At 35.9% G+C, this 25145-nt stretch overlaps 3 protein-coding genes across 12 annotated transcripts in view; 1 reads left to right on the plus strand and 2 right to left on the minus strand.

Annotated features, from left to right (window-relative positions):
• Nucleotides 1–16486, minus strand: part of LOC110382390 (epsin-2) — a 31259-nt gene extending 14773 nt beyond the window's left edge. For 2 of the 10 annotated variants that reach the window (XM_064039644.1, XM_064039597.1), the window contains exon 1: nucleotides 1810–2016. In XM_064039644.1, the coding sequence (XP_063895714.1) occupies nucleotides 1810–1842 (33 nt within the window). In that variant the 5' untranslated portion in view covers nucleotides 1843–2016. The other 8 variants (XM_064039617.1, XM_064039627.1, XM_064039609.1 and 5 more) reach the window with 8 other exon arrangements.
• Nucleotides 16487–16656: 170 nt separating this feature from the next.
• On the plus strand, nucleotides 16657–21815 carry LOC110382486 (nuclear pore complex protein Nup85). The gene is made up of 9 exons (XM_049844025.2): nucleotides 16657–16863; nucleotides 17174–17866; nucleotides 17953–18075; nucleotides 18363–18575; nucleotides 18875–18984; nucleotides 19157–19374; nucleotides 19746–19964; nucleotides 20186–20285; nucleotides 20399–21815. The coding sequence occupies exons 1-9, from the start codon at nucleotides 16798–16800 to the stop codon at nucleotides 20613–20615; spliced, it is 1959 nt and encodes a 652-aa protein (XP_049699982.2). The 5' UTR covers nucleotides 16657–16797; the 3' UTR covers nucleotides 20616–21815.
• Nucleotides 21816–22161: 346 nt separating this feature from the next.
• Nucleotides 22162–23164, minus strand: LOC110382494 (oxidized purine nucleoside triphosphate hydrolase). The gene has a single exon (XM_021343107.3). It carries the CDS (start codon nucleotides 23003–23005, stop codon nucleotides 22499–22501), a length of 507 nt encoding a protein of 168 aa, XP_021198782.3. The 5' UTR covers nucleotides 23006–23164; the 3' UTR covers nucleotides 22162–22498.
• Nucleotides 23165–25145: the final 1981 nt, after the last annotated feature.

A 25145-nucleotide genomic window follows, 5' to 3' on the forward strand; every position in this document is an offset into this window, starting at 1 on the left:
AATTAGTTAGAACCGTTGGCAGAATAGTTGTTGTCTATTGTGCTTGATTTGTCAAAGGTTGTTTGATGGCAAGATGCAATTGTTTCGTAAAGTTTCAATAGTACTGACACTAGCAGGTCAACCTGCTTGTTTCTGCCAATTTTTATGAACCGAACATTAACCATCCTCTATTGTGAAAAAGTTGAAAATCAATTCGAGAAAATTTGACAGGTTCAGGAAGGGTGATGTTCCGTCGTCTGTAGGTACGTCAAAGGAAGGAAGTCCTAGTCAAATTCTTTATGTAAAGCAGACCTTGACAAACGCCCGGAAAACCGACGTGATGTACAAACAAGATTATATTTACGTCGAACGTGAGTAATTTACATTGTATGTACATTCGCGTGGAACCCGACCGTTTACGTAATTAACATAATTATAATATATCAGTTTTCCTTTGATACACCTCCCATTTTCCTGACTGATACAGTGAATTCCACCTCTCATTACTCTCTAGGAACATTGTTTGAAATATTACAATAACACAGGTACCTAAGGACCTAAATAAAAGGAGCACTAGTGCTACAAAAATGAGCAATGATCTTTTACAAAACTCCATAGCAACTATGGAATGTGAAAACAAAACGATGTCAAGTCAAAATGAGGCGTATCCGGTCAATCATTGTCATGACATGAGACCCGGGGTAAATAATGGCCAAAATATTCGTGAATTATTATCAAAACAAGCGTGGCAAAACAATTGAATGTTAGTTTTGAAAACATAGCGTCACCTCTTCGTCGATTTGATAAATCGAACGAAGAAGCAGCGTATAGAAAAATCTCACCCAGAGAAAGGTCATCAAAATATCTGATATCAGATGTCATGTCAACTTTTATGATTGGTGGACCAAATTAACGAATCAATCATAAAACTTTACATGAAAACTGAAGTCAAGGAAAATTGATGACGCTTTCAGAAACTTCGGTTAAAAAACATAGCAAGCAAAAAAAAAGAAAACGCTAGTAATTGTCATTGATCTAAAACTTACTTTGGTGTGCAATAGTGTTGTATTTTGTTTTAATTTTAGAGAAAAACAGCCAAGTTTGCGTGGTTAGTCGCCTCGTCTGCAGACAATAAATACATAAAGATATACATACAACTTATTATGTTAGTACATGCTTTTGTTTATAATCAAATATTGCCAAAAAGTGTGTGCATCTCTAACTGCATTTTGATCATACATACTTGTTTTTTTAATATAAATATTATAACGCAATGATTGTAAACGTTTTCATTGATGCAGATGTCATAAACACAATATAATTGATAATTTAAATATTTTAACAAAGAACACTGAAATTGCAGTTGTTGTTAGCTCTACATCAGAATACTTCAAGTGTAATAAGTATATCTTATAAAATACAGACGGTATAATCTAACTACTGAATATCTACATATAAATCTAAGAATTTAAATGCAACATGCTCAAAGAGAACAAATAATGTTCTCCGTGCAAAATCGTTTAACAAATCAATACAACTAATTTCTGCATTTGATTCTCAATGTATTTCATTGCTTATTCATCAGCTGAATATAAATAGCTTACTTCATAAAAGGTCTCTACGTTATAGGCAATAAATGCAAGGATCATATGCAAAACCAAGTACCCACCGTGGTAGTTAAATATCACTATAAAATGGCACTTCAGCAAACAACATCAGATCAATTCACTATACTAAAAACACTATATTGCACATTCAAACTTATTGCACTAATATTTTTATTAACAAGCGTTTTAGATACTCAAACTACACACACTAGCTGTCACTTACGTCTAATTTATTTTTTAAGTTACTAAACAACATATCTACGCTACGTCTTGTCTGATAGCACTATCACTTGTAATGTGACTAATTGGGGCGCACTATAGGTAGGTATAGCTACTTCAGAGAGTAATAACGACAGACTGTATAAGAGAAGACGCGCAGTACGCGTCACGCGGCGAACACGGCTGGGTATTGTCTAGGCAAGCACCGCTGCGCCCGTTAGAGCAGCCACACATGACTCAACATGTGAACATTACGAGGAAAAATCGCGTTCACGTACACACAACTTGTGTTTGTGTCTGGATTTAGGGGACGATGCGTCCTTGCTAATGACATTCGGAATTGTTTGATTAATGACTGAAACATCCAAGTAAATCCCAAGAATTCAGCATCAATTGAAACGTTCGGAGAAATGTTGTTACCTAGGCAACTTACGTCACTTGTTAACTGTTCTAATTCAGAACATAAATACAAAAACAAACAAACTCTCGATTACACAAAAACAGGCAACTTTAACTAACTCTTAATCAAATAGCAAACTCTTATTTGTGTCATCACAATGCGTCAAACCTGTGAGATTACGATAAGATAGTAATGTCAACAGCAGTAGTAACGTGCGTGTTGGTTCGTGTGTGGGGACTCTAACAAAGAGGGTATGTTGAGTAACAAGGTGGGAGGAAGCACTACGCGCCGGCTAAAACTCGGCCTAGCTATATGAAATGTTATGTGATGTATCGAGAAGACTGTGAAATATATTCCTCTTCATGTACGTACACTAATGAAACGATTATTTTATGCTGATTCATGACAGCATATTTGCATCGGATACGATTTAAAACTGTTAGCATTTGTGTTATGGTGTTGTGCAATTTTTGGGAAAATAAACATAATCAATTACGTCATTTAGGTAAAAATGGTTGGTTATATCAGTATTATACTATGGATATGCTATTGTTATTTCAGATATCCCTAGTCTGATGAACAGTTCAAATGATGTAAACAAAGGATTTGGCAATGAGACGCTAACGTGTGCGTTCGCGCAGCGGAATGTTGTTGAATTTAACGATTTTAATTATGCAGATAATTAGTGTAAGACGTCCTATAATTGTGTATGGTAAATAAAAATTTGTGTATGCAGCCATTGTGGAGAAATTCACCAAAAACAGATTCCGCTGGGCGAACGTTGGCGAACGTTGTCCTGGCGGAACTTTTTTTAATCCATAGACTTTAGAAGAAAAGAGATGTGTCCGAAAATTAGTGTGTATTTGTGTATAATTGATTATGTATGAATGAAATCAGTGCATGCATAAACTTCAGAGAAATTCAAGTTTCCGCTACGCGAACGTTTGGCCATTAGCTAGTTTTCATATAAAGCGCTTACATAGAGAGCTGTAGATTTTTACGTACGTTGTTTTGAATTTGTTTATATTTGTTTAAAAAACAGATTTAGAAAAAGTCGTAGGGTTTAAAATATAAAAATATAAACGTAAAATACACTTATTAGGTCTTAGTTCTTAAAGTATGCAGTTTGGGGTCTAGATTTTCACGTTTACACAAACCTTGTAAGTGTCTCCAACATGTTGCCAAGTATCAATGATATTCCGTTAGTAATTAAAAAGTTATAGGATATTTTACCATGAACAGATCACTGTTTACAAAGCAGTCGAATATCACGACGTTCTAAAGTAATTGCATGGTAAAATGTATGCCAATAATTAGTTTAATCATTCAACTATTCACTTGCGAAATTTCATGTTATTAAATTCAGTAATTAAAGAAAGACAATTATAATACTGACGGAGCATCGAAACCCTACATAATCCGACCAAGTTCGGATAGGTACAAAAAAGCGGCCGTGCCATATGTCTAAGCAACGTTCTTAACTTGGAAGGTTAGTATATTTATTAATATGGTACATTTGCGTACACAAGCGTTAGGAAAAAATAAAACAATTGCATTTCTTGAATGAAAAATATTTTTTAATAATAACGCCACTATCTACGACATTTTAGTTAAAATACGTAACGTTTATTAACGTTATTTTTAATCACGTAGTTAAGTAATTTATGTAAGTAATAATAATAAAAATATTTTTGTACACTTATATTTAAATAGAGAAGTACTTGTTAATTGAAGATTTATTTTCATCGTAGATAGTGGCATTATTATTAAAAAAATATTTATCAATCAAGACATACAATTGTTTTATTTTTTCCTAACGCTTGTGTACGCAACTGTTCCATATTAATAAATACTAACCTTCCAAGTTAAGAACGTTGCTTAGACATATGGCACGGCCGCTTTTTTGTACCTATCCGAACTTGGTCGGATTATGTAGGGTTTCGATGCTCCGTCAGTATTATAATTGTCTTTCTTTAATTACTGAATTTAATAACATGAAATTTCGCAAGTGAATAGTTGAATGATTAAACTAATTATTGGCATACATTTTACCATGCAATTACTTTAGAACGTCGTGATATTCGACTGCTTTGTAAACAGTGATCTGTTCATGGTAAAATATCCTATAACTTTTTAATTACTAACGGAATATCATTGATACTTGGCAACATGTTGAGACACTTACAAGGTTTGTGTAAACGTGAAAATCTAGACCCCAAACTGCATACTTTAAGAACTAAGACCTAATAAGTGTATTTTACGTTTATATTTTTATATTTTAAACCCTACGACTTTTTCTAAATCTGTTTTTTAAACAAATATAAACAAATTCAAAACAACGTACGTAAAAATCTACAGCTCTCTATGTAAGCGCTTTATATGAAAACTAGCTAATGGCCAAACGTTCGCGTAGCGGAAACTTGAATTTCTCTGAAGTTTATGCATGCACTGATTTCATTCATACATAATCAATTATACACAAATACACACTAATTTTCGGACACATCTCTTCTAAAGTCTATGGATTAAAGTTCCGCCAGGACAACGTTCGCCAACGTTCGCCCAGCGGAATCTGTTTTTGGTGAATTTCTCCACAATGGCTGCATACACAAATTTTTATTTACCATACACAATTATAGGACGTCTTACACTAATTATCTGCATAATTAAAATCGTTAAATTCAACAACATTCCGCTGCGCGAACGCACACGACGCTAACTCAAGCCTTTCAAAACTTGGTGCGGATCGATGGACCAAATTATAGAAATGAAGCTGATGAATTCAACTAAAATACAGTTCATAGTTCAGTTTATTTGTCTGCAACAGTTTTGTGTAAGCATGCTTTCGATACACTGTTTGAACATAAAGACAATGACTGTTTACAGGCACACTTTCAGACGTTGACGTCAGCCGTCATGCGTTATCAGATAGTGGCTCGTAAGGAGCATTTTGTTGTTGCAAGAATGTTCTAGATGCAGGTGCTAGTAGTACTAAGTAATTAGATTACACGGCTTAGTCTGAAAATCAGATCAAACACACCCTTGACTTGAGTGCTATGGCACCGTTTAATGTCAGTAAACTGCCGTATCGTTTGCCCTACAAAATTATTAGCAAAGCCGAATAGTTTCGTGCAAGGAATCTCCTGAATGTAAATTAATTGGTAGCTACTATCTTCAAAATTATAGTCACTGCTTCAGTATTTAACACTATACTGCAAATACAAACGATGGAATATTTCACAATTGGCAATACAATACGAAGTCTTACAACTGCTAAACATTGAACAATAAGTCCAGTTTGGAGGACGAAAAAACGAATTACTTATTAAAGAACTTATTACGGTTGACCGAAGTCACAGTCAACGTGAGGAGGCAATTTGTTGGCTAATATTACCTGACTCTTTAAATTAAAATCGGCAAACTGGTATCTAATATTGGCTAACTACGAGTCTGTTTCATCGAAGGCTTTTGGGATGATTTCAGCAATAAATAACAGGCCTATCTAATAAGGAACCATGAAAATCGAACCAAAAAGCCATACGAAAATATGAATAAAATTCGCTCTGCACGATCCTAACTGTATTTTGGACCACACCAATTGTACTCCCACCAAGTTCTCCAGTAACTCTTATGTCTGATAGCAACAAGGTCGACTATTGCATGTTTTTGTTAGCAACAGCTGTATAGATTGTAATGATAGTGTACGGTTGGCCGTGGAGCGAGCCGTTCATTGAACTTATGATTTAGCTACAGTTTAGATTTGCATGTGTGATTTACAATGGCTTGCTCTGTTTCAATGCGTCTCGGGAAGTGAGGATTTGACGATGATTTCTTTATGACTTTGTTATAATGAACGGCTTCTGCTGCCGGATTTCCTTCACCACCTATTTATATGTTTAGCACTTTATTAGTCTCAAAAACTGAGAGCACAGACTCCTTTACCATTGCATCCTTTTACGTAATTGTCAAAGGAAGTACTCAAGTACTAGACAGACTTAAAATACCAGTTCCTCTGAACAGGGAGGAAGCTTACGTGTCACGTGCTGCAGCCATTGGCTGACTAACAAATGTATTATTGATGGTATACGATCGATTAATATACGACCAGCCGAGCCAAGAACGTGGCTTTAATTTGTCACGAATTGGATTAAAGGAAGCCGTTATATCCTACAAACAGGTCTATAAAAGATGGCTGACTACTAATAACTGTTGAAGACCTATAAGAGCGAGAATTTAATAAATATTTATCAGTTTAGATCAGCTGTAGCAAAGGAAACAAACCACAAATAAAATACTCCATTTGACCATTTACCGTTAAGTATTCATAAACATTTGCATAAACTTGCCTGAATTTTAGACAAACCTAATACTAAAGTATTAGCCAAAAATGTGACCGGAATGACAAGTTGACAGCCGTCGAAGTGACGTAATGGTGACGATGCCGTACAGACAAAATACATCGGCAGAAGTTCTAAAAAGCTACGCGGATGAGAGGACAAATAAAATAAGGTGAAGTAAATAGATGCGATCAGCTGCTCTAACATAAAACACCTTAAATATTAGGACCTTTTCCCAAGAGACGCTTGTTCAAAACCAACTGGACTTCACATTGTGTCGATATGGATAGTTATCCATCACTCAGAATGCAAAACATCTGATTCTGATGCCCTTATTGCAGCTTCTAGGAATATCTCAGAAATCTGCATTCGCTCATACACAAACCAACAATAGTAGCGAATGTGTGTTTAATTCGGCGTGAATGTATTGCGTGACCTTGTTATCGCGTGTGCCAATGGAACTTCTATGTTTATTTGTGCTTTACAGGTGGGACACTCTTGCGCATTGTCGAGGTCACTGACCGCCACATCCTATCGGCGCGGGATATTGTTTCCGACATTCAATATGAATGATTCGTGTGTGTTATCTTAATTTTCCGTCTTCCATATCCAGATTTTTATGTAACTTCTGAGTAGGAAACACAGTACATTTGATTTGCAATAAAATTATTATTAGTTTAGCGCAGATGGCAATGATCTGTTTTTGAAAACATCCGGTAAACGTTTACGATGTGGTTTTTGAAATTAAAATTGCTTTTTAATACAGGTGAAGTTATTTTCTCAGTTTAGCTTGAAATGTTTGTTCAAACATTGAGTTTGTCGATTTTGATGAGACAGCAACGTTCCCTAACGTGATTCACTAATTGCTTGAAAATATTTGTTTTTATCAAAACACTTCCCAAAAGTTTTGTTGTTAGCATGTTTACGAAAACATGTTGTTACTATTAGCGTTCAGTGAGAAGGAAACCATTAATGTGTTTGGTGTTTATCATCCCACGCTTGGAAACAGCTGATTGCAATGCTGCTGAACGAATGCTAGTCTTCAACAAGGTCATTTAAATATTTTAGAGATAACTATTACCCATTATATTAAAGTACATGTTAAAAAATCTGAACATTTTGAGGATTACATTTCTTCGTATGAGAGATACCCAATGATGGTCCAGTTTTAGCCATTATTCATTCGACTAGAAGCCATTAAAACATTAGGAGACGTAACCAGCACCAGCGTGGATACTGCTTTATGGAGATAGTGGTTTACCCACTAATTTACACCGGTTGTTTTCTTTCCAAGATTAACATCCGTGGAAGCGTATTTACAGTATATACATGGCTAGTACGCAAGCGTGTGAAACTAGTCGCGAATAGATTGGAATTCACTTTTTATACAAAGTCTTCCGATGTATACAGCAGCAGTACGCAAATACTCGCATATATTTTGTAGTGGCCAAAGTAACTTGCTTTGTTCCGTAATATACAGTGCTAGTCCGCATGCAAACTAATCGTGTATACATGGGAATAGGCGCGAAAAACTTTACGATTCCAATCTATTCGCGAGCAGTTGCATGCTCGCCATTTTGATTAAAACACGACCTAGCATTTAATGTTAATTTAAATATTAATAATGCTCGTATATTAATTTTATTTGTATATTTTTCAAACAAGCTGATTTTTTATGGGAAATATAAGTGTAGACACAAAATTATTTATTGAACACATGATTAAGCTTCTAATTTTACAACATTATTTATACATTATCATCTAATTTACTAACTCGGCCTCGTTTTTAGTATATTGCCATTTATAACCTTCAATTTAAAAACATTGTATTAAAAATTTAAGTTAGTGACGAAAACGAATCGCTGCAAAACCGACTTCACGTAGTCTTGTCTGCCCTACCCCTAGAGTGCAATTCAAAACCGCGTAGGCGCGGAGGGGCGAGGCGGCCTTCGAGCTAAGCCGCAGGTAGTTTTAACGCTCGCCGACCCAGCTGAGGCTGGCCGGCTAAGCCGGCCAGCAAGCCGAAGCTGCGGTGGTGCTCGCATGGGACCGCCGGAGCCCCGCAGCACCGGAGCCCCGCAGCACCGGAGCCGTGACAGAAGCGATGCTTGCTGCATGTTGCTTGCTTACATTTTAAACGTACGGAGTAAAAAAATTAGAAGCTAATTAAATATATTTTATGATGTCATTTAATAGTATTTTAGAAGTTTACTGTTAGAATGCATGGTACAAAGATGCTAAAAAATAACCATCATGCTGAGTTGTATTTAGAGTGGTTTACTTAGAAGATAACTAGTGGCTAAGATAGTATTATTTAGATGCTCGTTAATTGTGGCTGACTTAGTAATTTAGAAGGCAACATACATTTTTGGGGGCGAATAATGATATTAAAAAGAAGCCTGTTTAATTAGCACCCATTTTTAATAAACAAACTCAGATTCAAAAGCCTTTTTTATTTAGAGCTTTACCTAATATTAATTTTGTACGTGTATAAATTGGAAAGATGCATGTGCACGTCTAAGCTACGAATTATACGCGAGCAGTACGCAAAATTCGTGTATACTTTGAAATCACAAATTAAAAAACAGCATTACAAAATATCAGCGAGCAGTTTCCTATGGATGCGTTTTGGCTATGTACACTCTGTAAATGCGCTCCGTGGAATATTTGCATGAGATTTTACATATTTTCGCGGTTATATCATCAAGTGGCTGCTAAATTAATTCACTTTCACGAAGTTCTACTGGTACAACACTGTAAATTACTTGTTCAATCTAGATAATGTTAACATCACAATCTAACCTTGTTGTCTTAAGGCGCTAGTTTTAAAAATGTTGTCTCTTCTGATACGAATACTTTTTGGTCCTTTTGTGGAGTGAAGGACCAAAATGAATAACAAATACTATGTAATTATTAACTTGATAACTTTTCATCAGAGGCGATTAAATCTCAGATGCCAGCCTGATGCAGAGCCTGTCGATTATTACTGACACAGAAATACCTAAAATTTAAAAAAAACGTGCAAAGTTAAACGGTTAAGTTACGAGAAGTTTTTTATATGGGATCCCCGACCATGACTGTTTGGACTGAATCTCGGACGAACACCATGAGTCATACATAATTCTTTGAAAAATGTATGAATCCTATCGATTACGCGGACGGAGAAGACGGATATCACCAGTCGTAATGACACGGTAGATTTTTTATTCAAAACATCAGCATATAACCAAACAATTTTGATTTACGTAGAAGGAAATATTCAACAAGAAAGTTAACTCCTCACTTTAGTGAATCAAGTAGATATACCTACTGCTATTAACTTCACATGCCATTTATTATGCAGTCGAATACCCCATAAAATGGCCATAAACCTTCGCAGAACACTACTTGCCCTAAAATGGTTCATCTTATAGAGCCTCCACCACAATACCCTGAAAGTTTAATGTTTATGACATCACATTCCTCGTACGGCCATCTTTTTTGGCACAATGTCGGTATAGGCCACAATTATTGTGAATCAGGTCGCATGGGGTTGGTCAATGGCCAAGGGTGTCAAAATTAAGGGCAGCTATGTGGAGCAAGAAGTGCTTCGTTACATAATGGCATCGTACAGGAAATGAGCAGATAGGTGCATAACAATTTACACGACGTATCAAGTCACTACCTTATTGGAGGCACAAATTAGACATGTTAAGCTGAAGACTATTAGCTGTCATTCTAGCCAGACCAATAAAAACTATTTCGCAGTAATTCAAGGCCTTCTAATGTCCAACAGTAAAACTACTTGGCGGCAGACAAGACAGTTATGTCTGATTCCATGAAACTGATCATAAATGAACCAGAGTCAGCTGGTACGATTACACAATTACTGATTGCTTAGCGATGCAACGTTCAGAAATTAACATAAAAAACGCGCATCTGATAGATTATGGAATATCGATCTTCGGTATAAAGACCGTGCATTTACTAATGAACTTCATAAAGGTGACGAAAGCGTCAATAAAAACACCATTAATAATGGGTTCCCCATCAAACCCCTACGATAAATTCAGTCTATAAATAGCGTCGATTGCCCCCAGATCGATACAGCACGTAAAAGCATACATAAGCAGCAAGGCAAGGCTATGGTGTAGAAGTCGACCTTGGCCGAAGCGTCTCATGGCTACCAATAAATGTAGCATTTGAATTATTACCCGACACTTTTTATTTCTTCCATTTTGGACACCAAGACCATGTCCAGTCTACCAATGAGCTCGATAAAATAAGACAAATTACCGACTGAAAAGACCAGCCAATAAAAAAAAAAACTGTCTTCAAAGAGTAGGTCAGCAAGATCGAACAAAAAATACTACTTCGACAGACCGGTTAGCAGTTTAACGGTCTCAGAAATATAGACTAGTCTAGCAGAATGCCAGTAAAAAATATATACAGAAGCTGACGAAGCTGTAAAACTGTACACATGATACTATCCACTTACGTATCAGAGACACCATAACAGATAGGATAGTTGATTCTACAGTTACAATTCTACTTAGGTATGTTATAATGATTGGAAGCATATTGAACAAGGCCTGCATTGCTGTGTTGTTAACCAGTCGGCCTTGTTTGTCATGCAACCTATGTTATTGTATTGATGCTAATAGTGTGTGAAATACCACATTGAAGACCCTAACAGGGTCATATGGGACGAGTATTCTGTTTTGACTTGTCGACAGAAGAAATCGAACTACATAATCCAATTCCTGTTTCTGTGACTATGCTGTGCTAGCCCTCTACGAAGTCGACTCAAAGGTATTTGAGCAAAGTTATCCATCTTAGACTTGCCATGTACAAGTTCTAAGCGATATGCATTTGCAATTCGTCATGGGAAGTAACTTGTAACATGTCCGCTAGATATTTATAGTGAATGCGTGGATTTCCTCACGACATTCGCGTTCCGTTTGAACCTCGTGACGAATCACTGGCATGTCCGAAGATTGGATTGTTTGAAAACACATACTGCGTACCGCTGTCCACTTTGACAACAAGGTTGGTCAGTTTCTACGAAACACCGCAGATGTGATGTCAAGTTTCTAGAAATTGTTGACAGGATGAACTGTCTTTTGAAGTGAACCACAGGAATGACAAGAATTTGGTGCTTTTGGCTACAGAGATTGCTTCCCATATAGGGGCTATTAGTGGAAAGCAAGTTACAAGAGTTCAATTTTTATTGCGATCATGGAATATTGGCTGTACAGGAAGACGATCTGAGGAAATAAATGAATTCATGATTCGTACAACATACCATGACATTTAACTAGTATTTTTCCTTTACAGAAAAGTATAAGAATCTAGTAAGGAAACTGTCATAAATTATCTTATATTTACTCCAGTAGCTGGCGTCAAATCTGTGATTAATGCAGGGTATTTAACGTTTATCAAGGAAGGACGTTGATAATGTCTTTGGCGATAAAACAAAAAGGTGAATAACATATTATTTCGCTGATTTCACTAGGAACATAGAGTTGTAGGTTCGAAATAGGAGAAAGCTGGTGTGGGCGATAGACTAGTCTGTCAGCATTGAGTCATGTAAACGACACTAGTTCTATTAACTGACTTCCTCTCTAATGTTTTGAAAACTTAAACGAATTGGTGTCGAAGTGAAAAGTTTAAAAAGCCAGTGATAATCCTCCAGCCTTTTTTGGAGATATCAGCCGTCAGCGAAAACATAAGATCTACGAGTTAAACATATAATTTTAACGCCATTATCAGTTTTTTTGCCACACGCATAAATAACAATAACTGTTTTCTTTAAAAAATCGCCATTTAAACACGAGTGCACAATAAATGCAACATTTTACACAAGTTAAAGAAGCCAGATAAGCACACGGTCTTTCCGAACAGTTGACACACATTTGCGAGGCCGGTTTTAAGCAGACAATACAAGTTATTGAATCAACTTACATAGTTCATGACCAAGGATCTTGGCTTTCATTTGGACACAAACATTTTCGACATTGCTACTACCGGCACTTTATGTATTTGAAACACGTATGGCGCTCGCTACGGGAGTACAGAGTTTTTTATCCCGGTAAATTCCTGAGTTTGGGGATACAGGCAATTTTAATGCGGATAACGGGCTTTGTAAAATGATAAAGATTCGTTAACGTTCAGTTGTTACGTTTGCTGGGTTTACCTCAAAAGGAAAAATTGCGTTACGCAAATTATCAGTCATTTTAGGGAAAATATTGGCAGTGGCTTATTCAGCAATGGCAAGAAAGAACAGAAAATCTGGTTCGTCTGCTAAAAGTGAAACAGTGTAAAAAATAAAACAGTGTAAAAAGTGTAAAAAATGTGCTTTCAGAACAGTGTACGTTCTTTATTTTTTACAAACGATTGCAAGACTGATGTGAGTTTTCGATGTAGTTTAAATGATATCATCAACATACATTTTTGGAACAGTCCTAGCTAAACTTCTGCCGAATTTGAAGTTCCATTGAACTGATAAACGTATTATGGTGATAATATTAAGGAAATACATTGTCCCCGCGGCAGAAAGACATTGACTGGCAACCTTGCCGGTGTTGTCAGGAGGAAACCAACGCTATATAAATAAATTGACCTCTTATACTACGGATGAGGATCGAAAGCAAAAAATACTACTGCAGCTAAGGAAGCAAGGGAATCTGACACGGAAGAGTGTTGGTCGAATATCGAATCGGCATTTCTATGACTTTAAAAAATAATGTTTGGGTAAATGGCTGCAATTGTTGAATGCAGTAGTAGAGTAACTATTATATAATCTGTGGCAGTACCACTCTTCAAACTTCTGCAGGTTGAAAACTGTCGTCATACAAGTAAATTTTTATCACACTTTCTTGCATAATCATTTGTGCACTATCGAAAATACTTCATCGTCCACAAAAACAGTATGAAACCGTCTCAACCTGTCTGTTAATTAAAATGTGAAAGCCTGCATATCTGTTTGGAATTGAATATTAATATGCTTCTTAATTACTCTTTAACGACATTATCGATTGGGCCAAAGTTGAACATACACACATGTATAAGAAAGTCACGCTATTTCCCTTTGGGGATAGGCAAATCCTAGTGCGAGGTTTACACGCCTGACCTTTTTAAAGGACATCGCCAAAAAGGTCAGTGTCTGTCCTTTTGGCGCCTAATATTTGCTTAGACCTCCCTGGTCATTTACCTTCTGCTAATTGTCTTTCATACATCCTCTGAACATTATCACGATAGCGTGTTGTTTCCGAAATACGCGAACAAGTTAAGATCTTGTTTATTTAGGTACGGTATTAATAATAATAAATTGGTCATGCTATCAGCTAGTCGAGCGATACGGCCATTGGAGGAAACGACCTTTATACCTGTTATGACGTAGCTCGTGCAAACTTATTGAGACAGTTTGTTATTGTGAAACATTCCATCTAGTATTTTGTTCAGGGTCTATTTTTATTTGAAAGTTTCCACTTTCCATCGTTAAAGGTGTAGGGAAAATACAGCTGCGTAAATCGATCGATTCGAGACGATAAGCAGTATTAGTCACATTTATGCTGTGGATGGGTTACCAGCTTGCCACAGTTGCCACATTTCATGCATGCAGTTTTGGCGTTTAAGTTGCTTTCTAATGGTCTGAATACAAAAAACCTGGAGATCAAGAAGACAGGTATAGAAATTATTGCTAGGTAGGTCTGCTGTATGGCTTCATACAAATATAGGATTTACTTTACTGTTTACGTGCTTACATTGGTTAATGTTTAATACGCCAATCACTGGGTATTACCACATTAAGATAATGCAAGTATTGTTATTTCAGTAAAATTATTAATATCTACTTGCAAACTGATTGTTTGGGGATTCCCACAAAGTTTTTTACCACAATTATCTAAGTATTTGAATGCATTTACATTAAAAGATAAATAAAAACAGATATTCTGTTAGACCCATCCTACCATAAAAATGGCCCTTGTAAATCCAGTTTGGGCGAAAGGACCACAAACTGAGTCTGAGAATTATTTTCAAAATTTCTGAAAGTAGTATTGTAAATGCAGGAAACTAATATGCTTAGTAAACTATTTTAAGCTAGGTATTTATAATTTTACATTCATAGTTATCTAAATACAAAAGTAAAGGTCAAAAGTGCTTAAAACAATGACAAACAATGACTACAGAAATAAATTATCTACTGCCATCTTATTGTGATGAATGCCAGGGATGTGCTATTTTGATTACTCTATGAAGGCTGTTTATCTATGTTTTATGACACAGGTTTTAAAACAAATAGTTATCAGTTTATTTCATGGACATCAGTCTGTATCTGGGAAAAATGAAACCTCGTCATCTCCCGAGCCTTTTCCCAACTATGTTGGGAACATAAGGGCGAGTGCAACTTATTGTAGAGGAAATGAAATAGTTTGTGAATTTGAAAGTCACCATGCAATTTTATGTTGTTATCAATATTTTGCTCACGATTGGAATAAGGAAAAAATAAAAAATGCAAATCATGCTCCATTTTCATGCAGTAGATCTCGTAGATTATTTAATATGCTTTTCATATTAGTAAATTAAATTACAATATTTTGAAACCATAGATATATAAATATGCAAATGATTTTATAGCTTTTGATATGTCCATGTTTAAGATATGAATGTATAAGATATGAACTTTTCAATAATATTGAGGAAGTTGATATGGAAATAGTTTACGAGTGATTGAGTCACCATCAGCTGTTTGTTAATTATTAATGTGTTATTAAAAGTATGTCAAGTTTCATAATAAGTTTTGCTAGTTATAAGCATTTTTCGTTTTGCTATGCTTTGATTGGTTATCTGTTATTTTACAATGTGTTGCGTTTGCATAGTTTGGTAAAGTTTAGTTTTAGTAATTTCTAATGAAGGAAAGGTTCTGATAATTCCATGATAACCAGTAATGAGTCTTCTTGTTTTGATAATGATATAAACTGTGCGGAAGAAAATCAGGTAATATTTGTGGTCACAAACTTGTTAAACTAATTACTGGAGCAAATAATATGATTAAGCACCAATTAGGAGTAAGTATAACATAACTGTAAAGTAAATAGCAGCTGGGACGAGGTTATTAGCAAGGTCTTCAACAAGAAGCAGTAAAAACTAAGGTTATATGAAGTAAAACTAAAAAAACTTACACAATAATAAGAGAGGGTCTATAGCAACTACACTATACACTTAAAATTATCACTTTTTTGTAGGAAACGTACGTCGTGCACACGGATAACGGAATCAACTGGAGACTACTTGATACTACTATCATCTGTAGATAGTGTTTATCATATCAAAGGCAACGTTACCACAAAGAATATCCAACTTGCATACACGTGACGTCACAAAACAACCACCCAATTCGCAAATACACAACATAGACATCCGATAAGTTGCTAATCGCGGCCTAAATACGATAAGTACGCGGCGCGCTACGCTACGTCAGCCCAGGCTCGCTACCTCTACTAACTACGGCTGATGCTGGCCCGCACGGTGAAGGTCTAACTTGCACAGTTACACACTCAGCATTTGCTACATAGAAAGTTAGTGACGAACAAACATTGATGCAATATCAAAAACTTACCAAATAACACGGATTGACTTTGTAATGAATGTTTATCCCTCAGTCAGACTTATTTATGTAAATATATATAACACATTATACTGCTATCACATTACACAACACGGTATCACACGATTTACTGTAGATTTTGTTAATTTTTCGTCTAAACAAAACAGTTTTTGACGAATTGACAATTATCGTTTTTATTCGTGACAAAATCAACATGTCCTCCAACAGGTCATCCGGTCATAATTCTATTTAATTTCCTTATAATGAATAAAAAGATACAATACATAATTACCTTAAGAACACTTATATTTTAAATTGATAAACGGCAATTCACCAGTTAGAATTTATTCCTAATTACAAATACAACATTGAAAGTTTCTCAATTACCATTTAATGACGATAGCACGTAAACTTCATAGTTGACTAAAACAAGAAAGTTTTAGAGCACTGGCGCTAGTGGCAAAAGAAACTATATTTGATGATCCCACTAATGTGGCACCACACTATTTTAGGCACAGATAAAAACAAAAAACGAACAAACGTCAAGCGACAGCCGATGCCCGATTCCAATCCAACCAAAAATCGAAATCTGAGAGAAATGAAACGGTCGCTTTGAAATAAATAAAAGGATTTCAGCCGTTGTAAAACATTATTGAAGGTGAAATAATGAATACCTCCAGTTTTTCTTCAGCCCCTTTGCCTGGGAAAGGTGTAGACACAGCAAAAACATTTGTAAGTAGGATTTTACTTCGAGTAAGGTTATGTTTGTTCTTGATTTAGCTTATAAACAGAAGGATAATGTTTGATTCAATTGCTCATTGTAAATTTGTTATTTGCTAAAATTTTCTATATTGTTGGAACAACATTTAAGTCGTCTCTAGTTTTTTGTAATTTCCTAGTCTTTACCGCCTAAAAATTCGACTCTTACGGCAAACTCTATATACTGTTGTGCAGAAAGTAAATGCCCATATCTGACTATTGCAAAGCCTACAACTCTTGTTCATCTTTTTCGCGTATAATTCAATCACTCGTTTACTTTCAGATCCTTCCAGACAAATGTTTCCAAAACCGTGTGGGATGCGCGTGGGGTCGAGGCAACAAGTTTACGATATACCCTCGAAGTCAGACTGTGAGCAAAACGCCATCAAATACATCGCAAGATAAACTTCTAAACGTTCGTCAAGATATTCTTCTGTTCACTCCAATACTAAGAAAACTTGTCAATGAATCCAATGGGACCTTTCTATCTCTACAAAAGGCTGCAGAAACTGCCAAGGTCTCAGATAACCAAGTGGAATTCCTCAAGCTATCTCGTCAGTTCCGATCAATAATCCGAGTGTGCATCGAAAATCTTCAGGAAGCCGCTTCCAAAGAAGAGAATGGCATTGAAAAGAATAATATTCTATCTCACATTACAATTTTCTACTCTATTGAATGTATTTGGCATTTGTGTGAGATTCTGTACATAGACAATATTCCAGGAGACATAGTGTTGCCATACCTACTGGAATGGGTGAGGTTCCACTTTCCATGTCATGAGCAGACCGCTGCCCAGTTGTTGGAGGCCTGTGAGAGGGGCTCTGAGGAGCATAAGGACTACTGGGATACTGTAGTTGGTATGGTGGTCCAGGGTCGAGTGGATGTAGCCAGAGCACTGTTGAAACTTCACTCAGCTGGGGAGAGCAATGAGTTCAAACTTGTTGATAACTCCTTGAGGAGTATGCCTGTGTATAGTGTAAGTTAATTCTATTTATTTATTAGGTCTTGCTTCTATAGCACTTGAGTTTCTCTTCAATTGACTCCTTATGTTTCTATTTTCAGGTGTATGGAGGCATTTCTACAGGAGAGTTCACAATATCCTGGAAGCACTGGCAGGCAGAGTGCAGGTCTAAGCTGAGCAGCAGGGTGCTGGCTTCACAACCTAAACTTGAGCTTATCATGAGGGTAAGATAAACAGAAGACTACATCAATAAATGATATGATTAATAAAAAAACATGAAAGATCTTAGTATAATTAATATTATTCCAATTCCACATTTTGCAAGTTGGATGACCTTTTCATATAAACTTATGTACACTGTATTTTGGCATGTCATCAAGTCTCGGAAATAACCTGAATGAATATAAAATAAATAATGTTATGACACTGGTTTGTTTCCAACATTAGTTTTCTAGTACCAACTTGCCTTTCAGTACATACTCAAAAAAATCCACATGAATCCTACTTCCAGATAATAATCGGTGACTACACAGCCTTCGAGTCAATTCGCAACAAGTATTCCTCTTGGTTCGACATCCTAGGCGGCTGGGTGATGTTCACGGCGCCGTGGTCGCGTCGCCATGAGCTGGGCGGCGCGGCGGCGGCCTGTGCGGGCATGCAGGCCTCGCCACGGTCGCATTTAGATGATATGGTGCGAGCACTGCTTGAAGGGGATTTGCATCAGGTGAGGATGGTGAACTTTTAAAGGCCTAGAACCTAGAATAGTTTAGCAACCTAGAACTTCTACGTAAAAGTTAAATAGTAATTTGTTGTTACATAAGTGTATATTATTTATTGTCCTTATCATTAGGCAAAACTATACATATAATAGACAAGGTTTTTTTTTAGTTATGTGATCTTTGCGACATGGTATATAAATCTTTGTGTGATAAGTTTCAACCGAAAATGAATATTTGCATCTCTAAAATCTGTTTATCTTATTCATAGTAATATATGTGTGTACGAATATGTGTGTTGTTGCAGGTGATACATGAAATTCAACAGATATCTGACAATGGGTGGTTTGCAACACATCTCACGGATATTCTGTTCCACTGCGGTAAACTTAACATCATGGATAAGCAGCAAACCAAGTTAGTATATATTTTAAAACTAAATCTTATTCAAGCAAAATTTACAAATTATATTATTCTAACATTACATGCAATATAATAGCTATGTTTAATACAAGAAAAGCATATAAAATCGATTGCTTTATTTCTATTTACTCAAATAATAAACATATATTTTTTATTTTTTTTCCAGTGTAACCTCTCGCCTCCGTGAAAGCTTAATCCTAGAATATGGCTGTCTCCTAATGGAGCACAAGTCCCTCTGGTCAGTTGGTCTCTCCTACTTAGCCTCCTGTCCACCCGAGGGTCTGAGGAGAGCTGAGCTCATACTGGAGAGAATACCAGTAGAGACTGAGGCCAAAGCCATGAGGATCATTGCTGAGGCTAAGAAACATGGACTCATTGGTGTTGGTGAGTAACAAGCTATTGTAATATAAAAAAAAAAAGATATTAGATATCTTTTTGTTTTTTAGCTGCCTTAGCCGCTTAGCCTTTTCTCAATTTTCCATATTTAGTCTTTATAACCCGATACTCCTCGGTAGGGCTGTTTGCCAGATTTTCTGGCTTCTGACCGCTTGTATAATCATCGGCAAAGATATTGAGCCCTGACCTTTCACCTGCGCGGAAGTGCTTTATTGGTTTATTGCCTTAAGTGTATAGTGCGCAAAGCGATCCCCACTCTTCCGCCGAGAGCTCATTATCCGTGCCGATAACTATAACGAGTGCGAAACACGAAATATATTATCCTAGTAGTTATCAAAAACTATTAAAATATTCCACAGCGCAATCAGTATGCCGCTGCATGTCGGCGCGGCACCTGTCGGCGGGTCGGCTGGGCGGCGCGCTGTGCTGGGCGGTGCGCGCGCGCAGTGCGGGCGCGGCGGCGCGGGCCGCTCACGCCGCGCTGCGCCACTACACGCAGCACGCAACATTGCCTGCTGTAGACCTGTTGTTAACTGCGGGATCCGCCATGCTGCTGTCTGATGCGTTGCTGTTTTTAGGTACGGAGTAGATTTTTTATGTGGTTGAAAATTATTAACGGCGTTTCGCCTGATACTAAGGCCTGATACTAATTTACTAAATAATTAAAATCTGGTACCAAATAATATGAAAAATGTCTTATTATGTAAATGACTATAGTGATTTCCTAAAGTTATTCTCAACAATATATTACAATATTGTTAATTACATATAATCTTAATGTTCTCTCTTCATTTTCCAGGAAAATACTGTGATTTCCACAGACTTTATAAAACAAGAGAATTCAAGAAAGCTGCACATTTACTAGTCTCTTTGATTACATCGAAAATTGCTCCAGAATAGTAAGTATTATTTTATCACTTACAATAATTATTAATGTAATGATCCTATATTGATTCAATACAGATTTGGTTTCTGTACAATAATTTAATACATACATATATTTTATTTTCAGCTTCTGGGAAACACTCCTCCTGGATACATTACCTCTCCTAGAGTCTGATGAAGCAGTATTCACATCTAACGACACATACGAGATCATGCTGTGCCTAGAACTTCGTTCCTCCAGTCTAGACAGTGAGAAGGCTGATCTTCTCCGCCTAGCCTTGGCCCGTAACCTGGCCAGAACAGCCCTGGCCGAAGGTGACGGGACTGAGGAACAAGCCCAATGATTGTTCAAGAGGAATCGGTCTTGGAACTCAGTGCTTTTGTGCGAGAATAGTAAAATTGTGTGGGATGCCATCAAAGACTAAAGTGGACAAAGAGTGAGCCAATATTGTTGATTGTATTTTAAGGAGTATGTAGGTTTTGTACTAAAAGTTGTAATCAAGTATAGATTGGTTCATGTGCATACATTCATTCATAGCTCTTAATTATTGTGTCATGGACACTAACCGAGGCTTGAAAGAACATGATACTACTCTATGAATAACTGAATAAAGATTGTATCTATCAAGTCTTCTGGTTACAGCATTGAAAGTATACAAAAGCCTTTTCACTAAAAACAATCATTTATATCATTGTTTAGGAGTTAATGAGGTAAAATGCTAAGATTTTTTCTACTTCTTACTTACATTGATCAGTTATTTTTATCAAATAAAAAATAGTTTCTAAGAAATAATACAATCAAATTGAATAAAGTTGTTCTGAAAAATGTATAAACTTGCAGATCAAGAGGGACACTTCATTTGAATAGGCATAAATTGTTTAACTTTAGATAAGCGCTAACTCAAATGGAGTATAGGCTCCTGATTACTTTGAAATAAATTGTTTGTGTAATAAAAATAAAGATTTTTCTAATCAGAGTCATGGTTTTCTATGTATGTACGTATTTTTTGTAAAACTTGTCAAATTTTAGTTTTTACAGAGTAGTCAGTCAAATAGTTTAAAACGGATAGTTGGTACAAATTCTGATTGCCAACTATTGAATAAAAATATTTCCATTTTTATACAAACTTACGATTTACTGCCGCGAATGTTGTTGAAGATATGTCTGCATTTGAATGAATGTTTGTTGTTTAAGTAGGTATAATTAATACACTAATAACGAAGAAATAGTATTTACTGCTACTCACGACAGTTATAGCAACAGGAAATACATTCCAATACCCTTATGTGGGAACCATCATTAAATTACCAAGTCTTCCTCATACAAGAAATATTTTGTCACCCAACTCAATAGTAATGTGATGAATAGATTCTTTCTTAAATACAATAATTATCAGTTTTTTAATAAACTTCGTGTGTAAATGGAATGGATGTTTATAAAATTAGCCAGAACAGTTAACTATTATTTTCTTCTGTAATCCTTTATTTCATAACAATTCATTGAAGTGAGGTAGTATGTGAATAACGTATGTGTGTGCTTACAATCATTTTGTTATAATAATTAAAACAACAATAAAAAACAATATTTTTCCAAACATGATTTTTATTTATTCTTACTTACCTATATTCTACATTTTGGTTTTTAAATGAGTATTTTAAATACTTTTTATCTTATTCTATAATAATCAATCTAGATGTTTTTGATATGTGAAATAACAAACATTTTAAGTATTCAACAAATAATTTGAAATGGGCATGAACTTGTAAGTAGTAAAGAAATAAAGAAAATATTTTTTTTGACAAAAGATCTTACTGAAGAGGTATTACATACTATTTTTATTATTGCTATTGCTAATAGAGATATTTTTTTTATTACCTTTATGTCCTAAGTAAGCTTTATATCACAGTAATTAATTATAAAATACTGAGAACTACCTATTGTAATAACATTGTAATGAATTCTTTCTAATGATGATTGAATCAGCACTTAGTTATATGGAACTATGTGACCACAATGTTGCATTGTGTATGCTGTGCCTTTATCTGTTATTTATAGTCATTGAGACAACAAACGCTCTATTGTTCACTTATATAATAATCACTCATTGATCACAGGAACTTTCCTTAAAACTTAATTATATAAAAAGACAAAACAATTTATAACAAACAAAAAAGGAGCTTACAGCCAACACAATCATAAAAAAACATTAAAATAAAGTGTTTGGATTTATTTAGTTTTTCTGTTCTCATAAAAAGCTTTCATAGAATCAAGTTCCTCGATTTTATAGTTCAAAATCTTATCAAAACCTTCATAGTGCAAATGGCCAAAGAACTTTTTACCTTGTAGCATGTATGGAAACCATAGTTTATCGTCGAGCCACATATCGTCAAAAGGCACATCCTCATGTCTGAACCATTTGGGCCTCATTTCTTCAGTCTCCTTCGGCGTTCCTTCAAATATGCTTGTGGAGAATACTCTGACGTCCATCAATGTAGGTTCTCCTTCAAAAGTAAACTCTAGATGCGCGATATTCTTCAAGTCGCTAGGTTTAACAGTCAGGCAGCATTCTTCTTTCAATTCTCTCGCTGCAGCCTCTAATATTGTCTCGTTTGGTTCCACTTTCCCGCCGAAACCATTCCATTTGTTCATGCCGAATCCCCGCTTTTTAAAACCCAATAATATTTGGTCTTCCTTACGTATGAAGACAAGGGTGAATAATTTTTTAACCAGCATCGTTACAAGCTGCAATTACAGTAGTTTTAGTAAGTAAACTATAATTATTTTTTTTAATTCAGTAAAGTTTCACAAAACAAAATTATCAATACACTGGACACAGATTTTCGCGCAAGAGGCAAACGAACGGCTGTCGGCTTGCCTGACAGTGACAAGAATAACAGTGTTGACAGCTTCACAGCAAATGACTGTTAACGTTTTGTTTTTGCTTCAGCAGTGTATTATCTAACTAATACACCATTGAATAATGCTTAGTTCAGCCCATGTTCAGCATTTCAAATATTTCGTTGCGTAAATGAGTAGATATAGATATAAGACATCGCTCGTCAGGTTAGTATTTTTGAGCCTTTTGAGATCGAAACTGGCCCGTGAAATATGATCATCACACAAATGTTGACCGTAGCAGAAATCCAACCCAGGATCATCAGTTCGGCATCCATCAACGAGATCGTCATTTTTATTCCTATGAAGTAATTGAAACCGTTTAATAAATAAAAAAAGTTAAGGAAAAATAATCAGATTATATGAAAGTTTATCGTAAAATGCTGTCTTAACGCGCTAAAGTTAGATTTAAGTTGATAATTTAATCTATCCGACCTTATAAAATGTACCCGACCGTAAAGCGGTTAAGAAATTGGAAATTGTCTATTAGTTTCCTTTGGGTTTGACCGTAAAGTTTCAGCTTTTAATAACTCATAGCGTGGTTTACGGGTCGTAAGAAGAACTCAAAGAAGTGTGTAGTTAACAATATTATGGTATTTAAGGAGCAAATAAAACAAAAAAATGGTTCTGTAAGTAACCACGAAAAGGTATGAGATATGGAAAAAAGCATTTTTAGAGCTGTTTTGGCTATGTTTAACAGTGACATTGTTAACAAACTTTAATTGACTTCACTTTGTAACCAAAACAAACACCAACTTTTCATAAAAATATAGAGCATCCCATCAATAGGTGTTGGGATCTCATAAAAATATGAAAGCGTCGTGTTCGCAGGTTCGCTACCTGATGCTTTATACATTTTCTACTCAGCGATGCAGCATCGTGAGCTCGGCACACGGTTCATATAGGTACCTACTTGAGAATATATTTGAAAGCCTCTACGGTTTTTTTTGTTTGCCATTTTGCATTCAAAATACCAAAATGTTCAAAGAATGGATGTCACGTTTTCTTTCGTTGAGTTCTTGTCCTAATTTAAAAGTATTTGCGGGTAGGTATTTATAAGGAAACCGGATAGGTGACCGCCATATAGGCTGGGTGCGTATTCTACTCACACAAATGTTTCTGCCGTTAACATAAGCTTGAATTTGGTTTGTATTCTTTAGTCTGAATATTAATAGAGACATGCAGTACAATCTTACGGCTGAATTCACTGATACATGCAAGCAATACCGAGATGTTTGCGTTACGATCACCTATGGAACGCCGCGTCGATACGGAATACAGATTTATGCATTACAAACAGGAGAAGCCTAGCGCAAGGCTCTCGTCTTCCATGTTTACAGTAGACTTGTAAATTAACTCGTGTTTACAGTGTCCAATGTACATAAAGCCCATACGATAGGATAAGTAAATAATCTAAAAACACATCCAAATTGGTTCATTCTTTAAAGAGCTATTGTGCCACAGACAAACACAAAGCGGTCAAATTTATAACAGCCCTATTTTTGCATTGAGGGTTACAAAATCCAGTTACAAAATCCAGTTATACCTACCTATGTAGCGTAGGTAGGTACCTACATCATGCTTAAGCAAGATGTCTCGAAGTTCTTTTAATTAAATCTGTGTATCATTTTTCAGCCATCAATGCAAGCATAGCTTAAGTCAATTTGCTTGATTTAGATTAGATTTGAACTAGAACTAGACTAGTTTAGATTTGAAGCTAAAGTCAAAATAGTACATACCTACCAATAGCACGGGATCATCAAAAGGTGCCCAACAGCAATCAGTGCCGAACTGTTTCATTTCGAGGCCAATTGCTTAATCCAGCCTAGCCAATCGTCAGACTAATCTAGGCCCACTTGGTCGTCGGTTGAGTATCCTCTATCTATCCTCACTAACGTGCCCAATTGAGTCTGATGTAGCGTTTCGAAAATAGAAATCTTTATAGCAGCTGAACAATTGTTAATGCGCTGAATATCAT

This window comes from Helicoverpa armigera, chromosome 2 (assembly GCF_030705265.1).
Source record: "Helicoverpa armigera isolate CAAS_96S chromosome 2, ASM3070526v1, whole genome shotgun sequence".
Lineage (NCBI taxonomy): Eukaryota > Metazoa > Arthropoda > Insecta > Lepidoptera > Noctuidae > Helicoverpa > Helicoverpa armigera.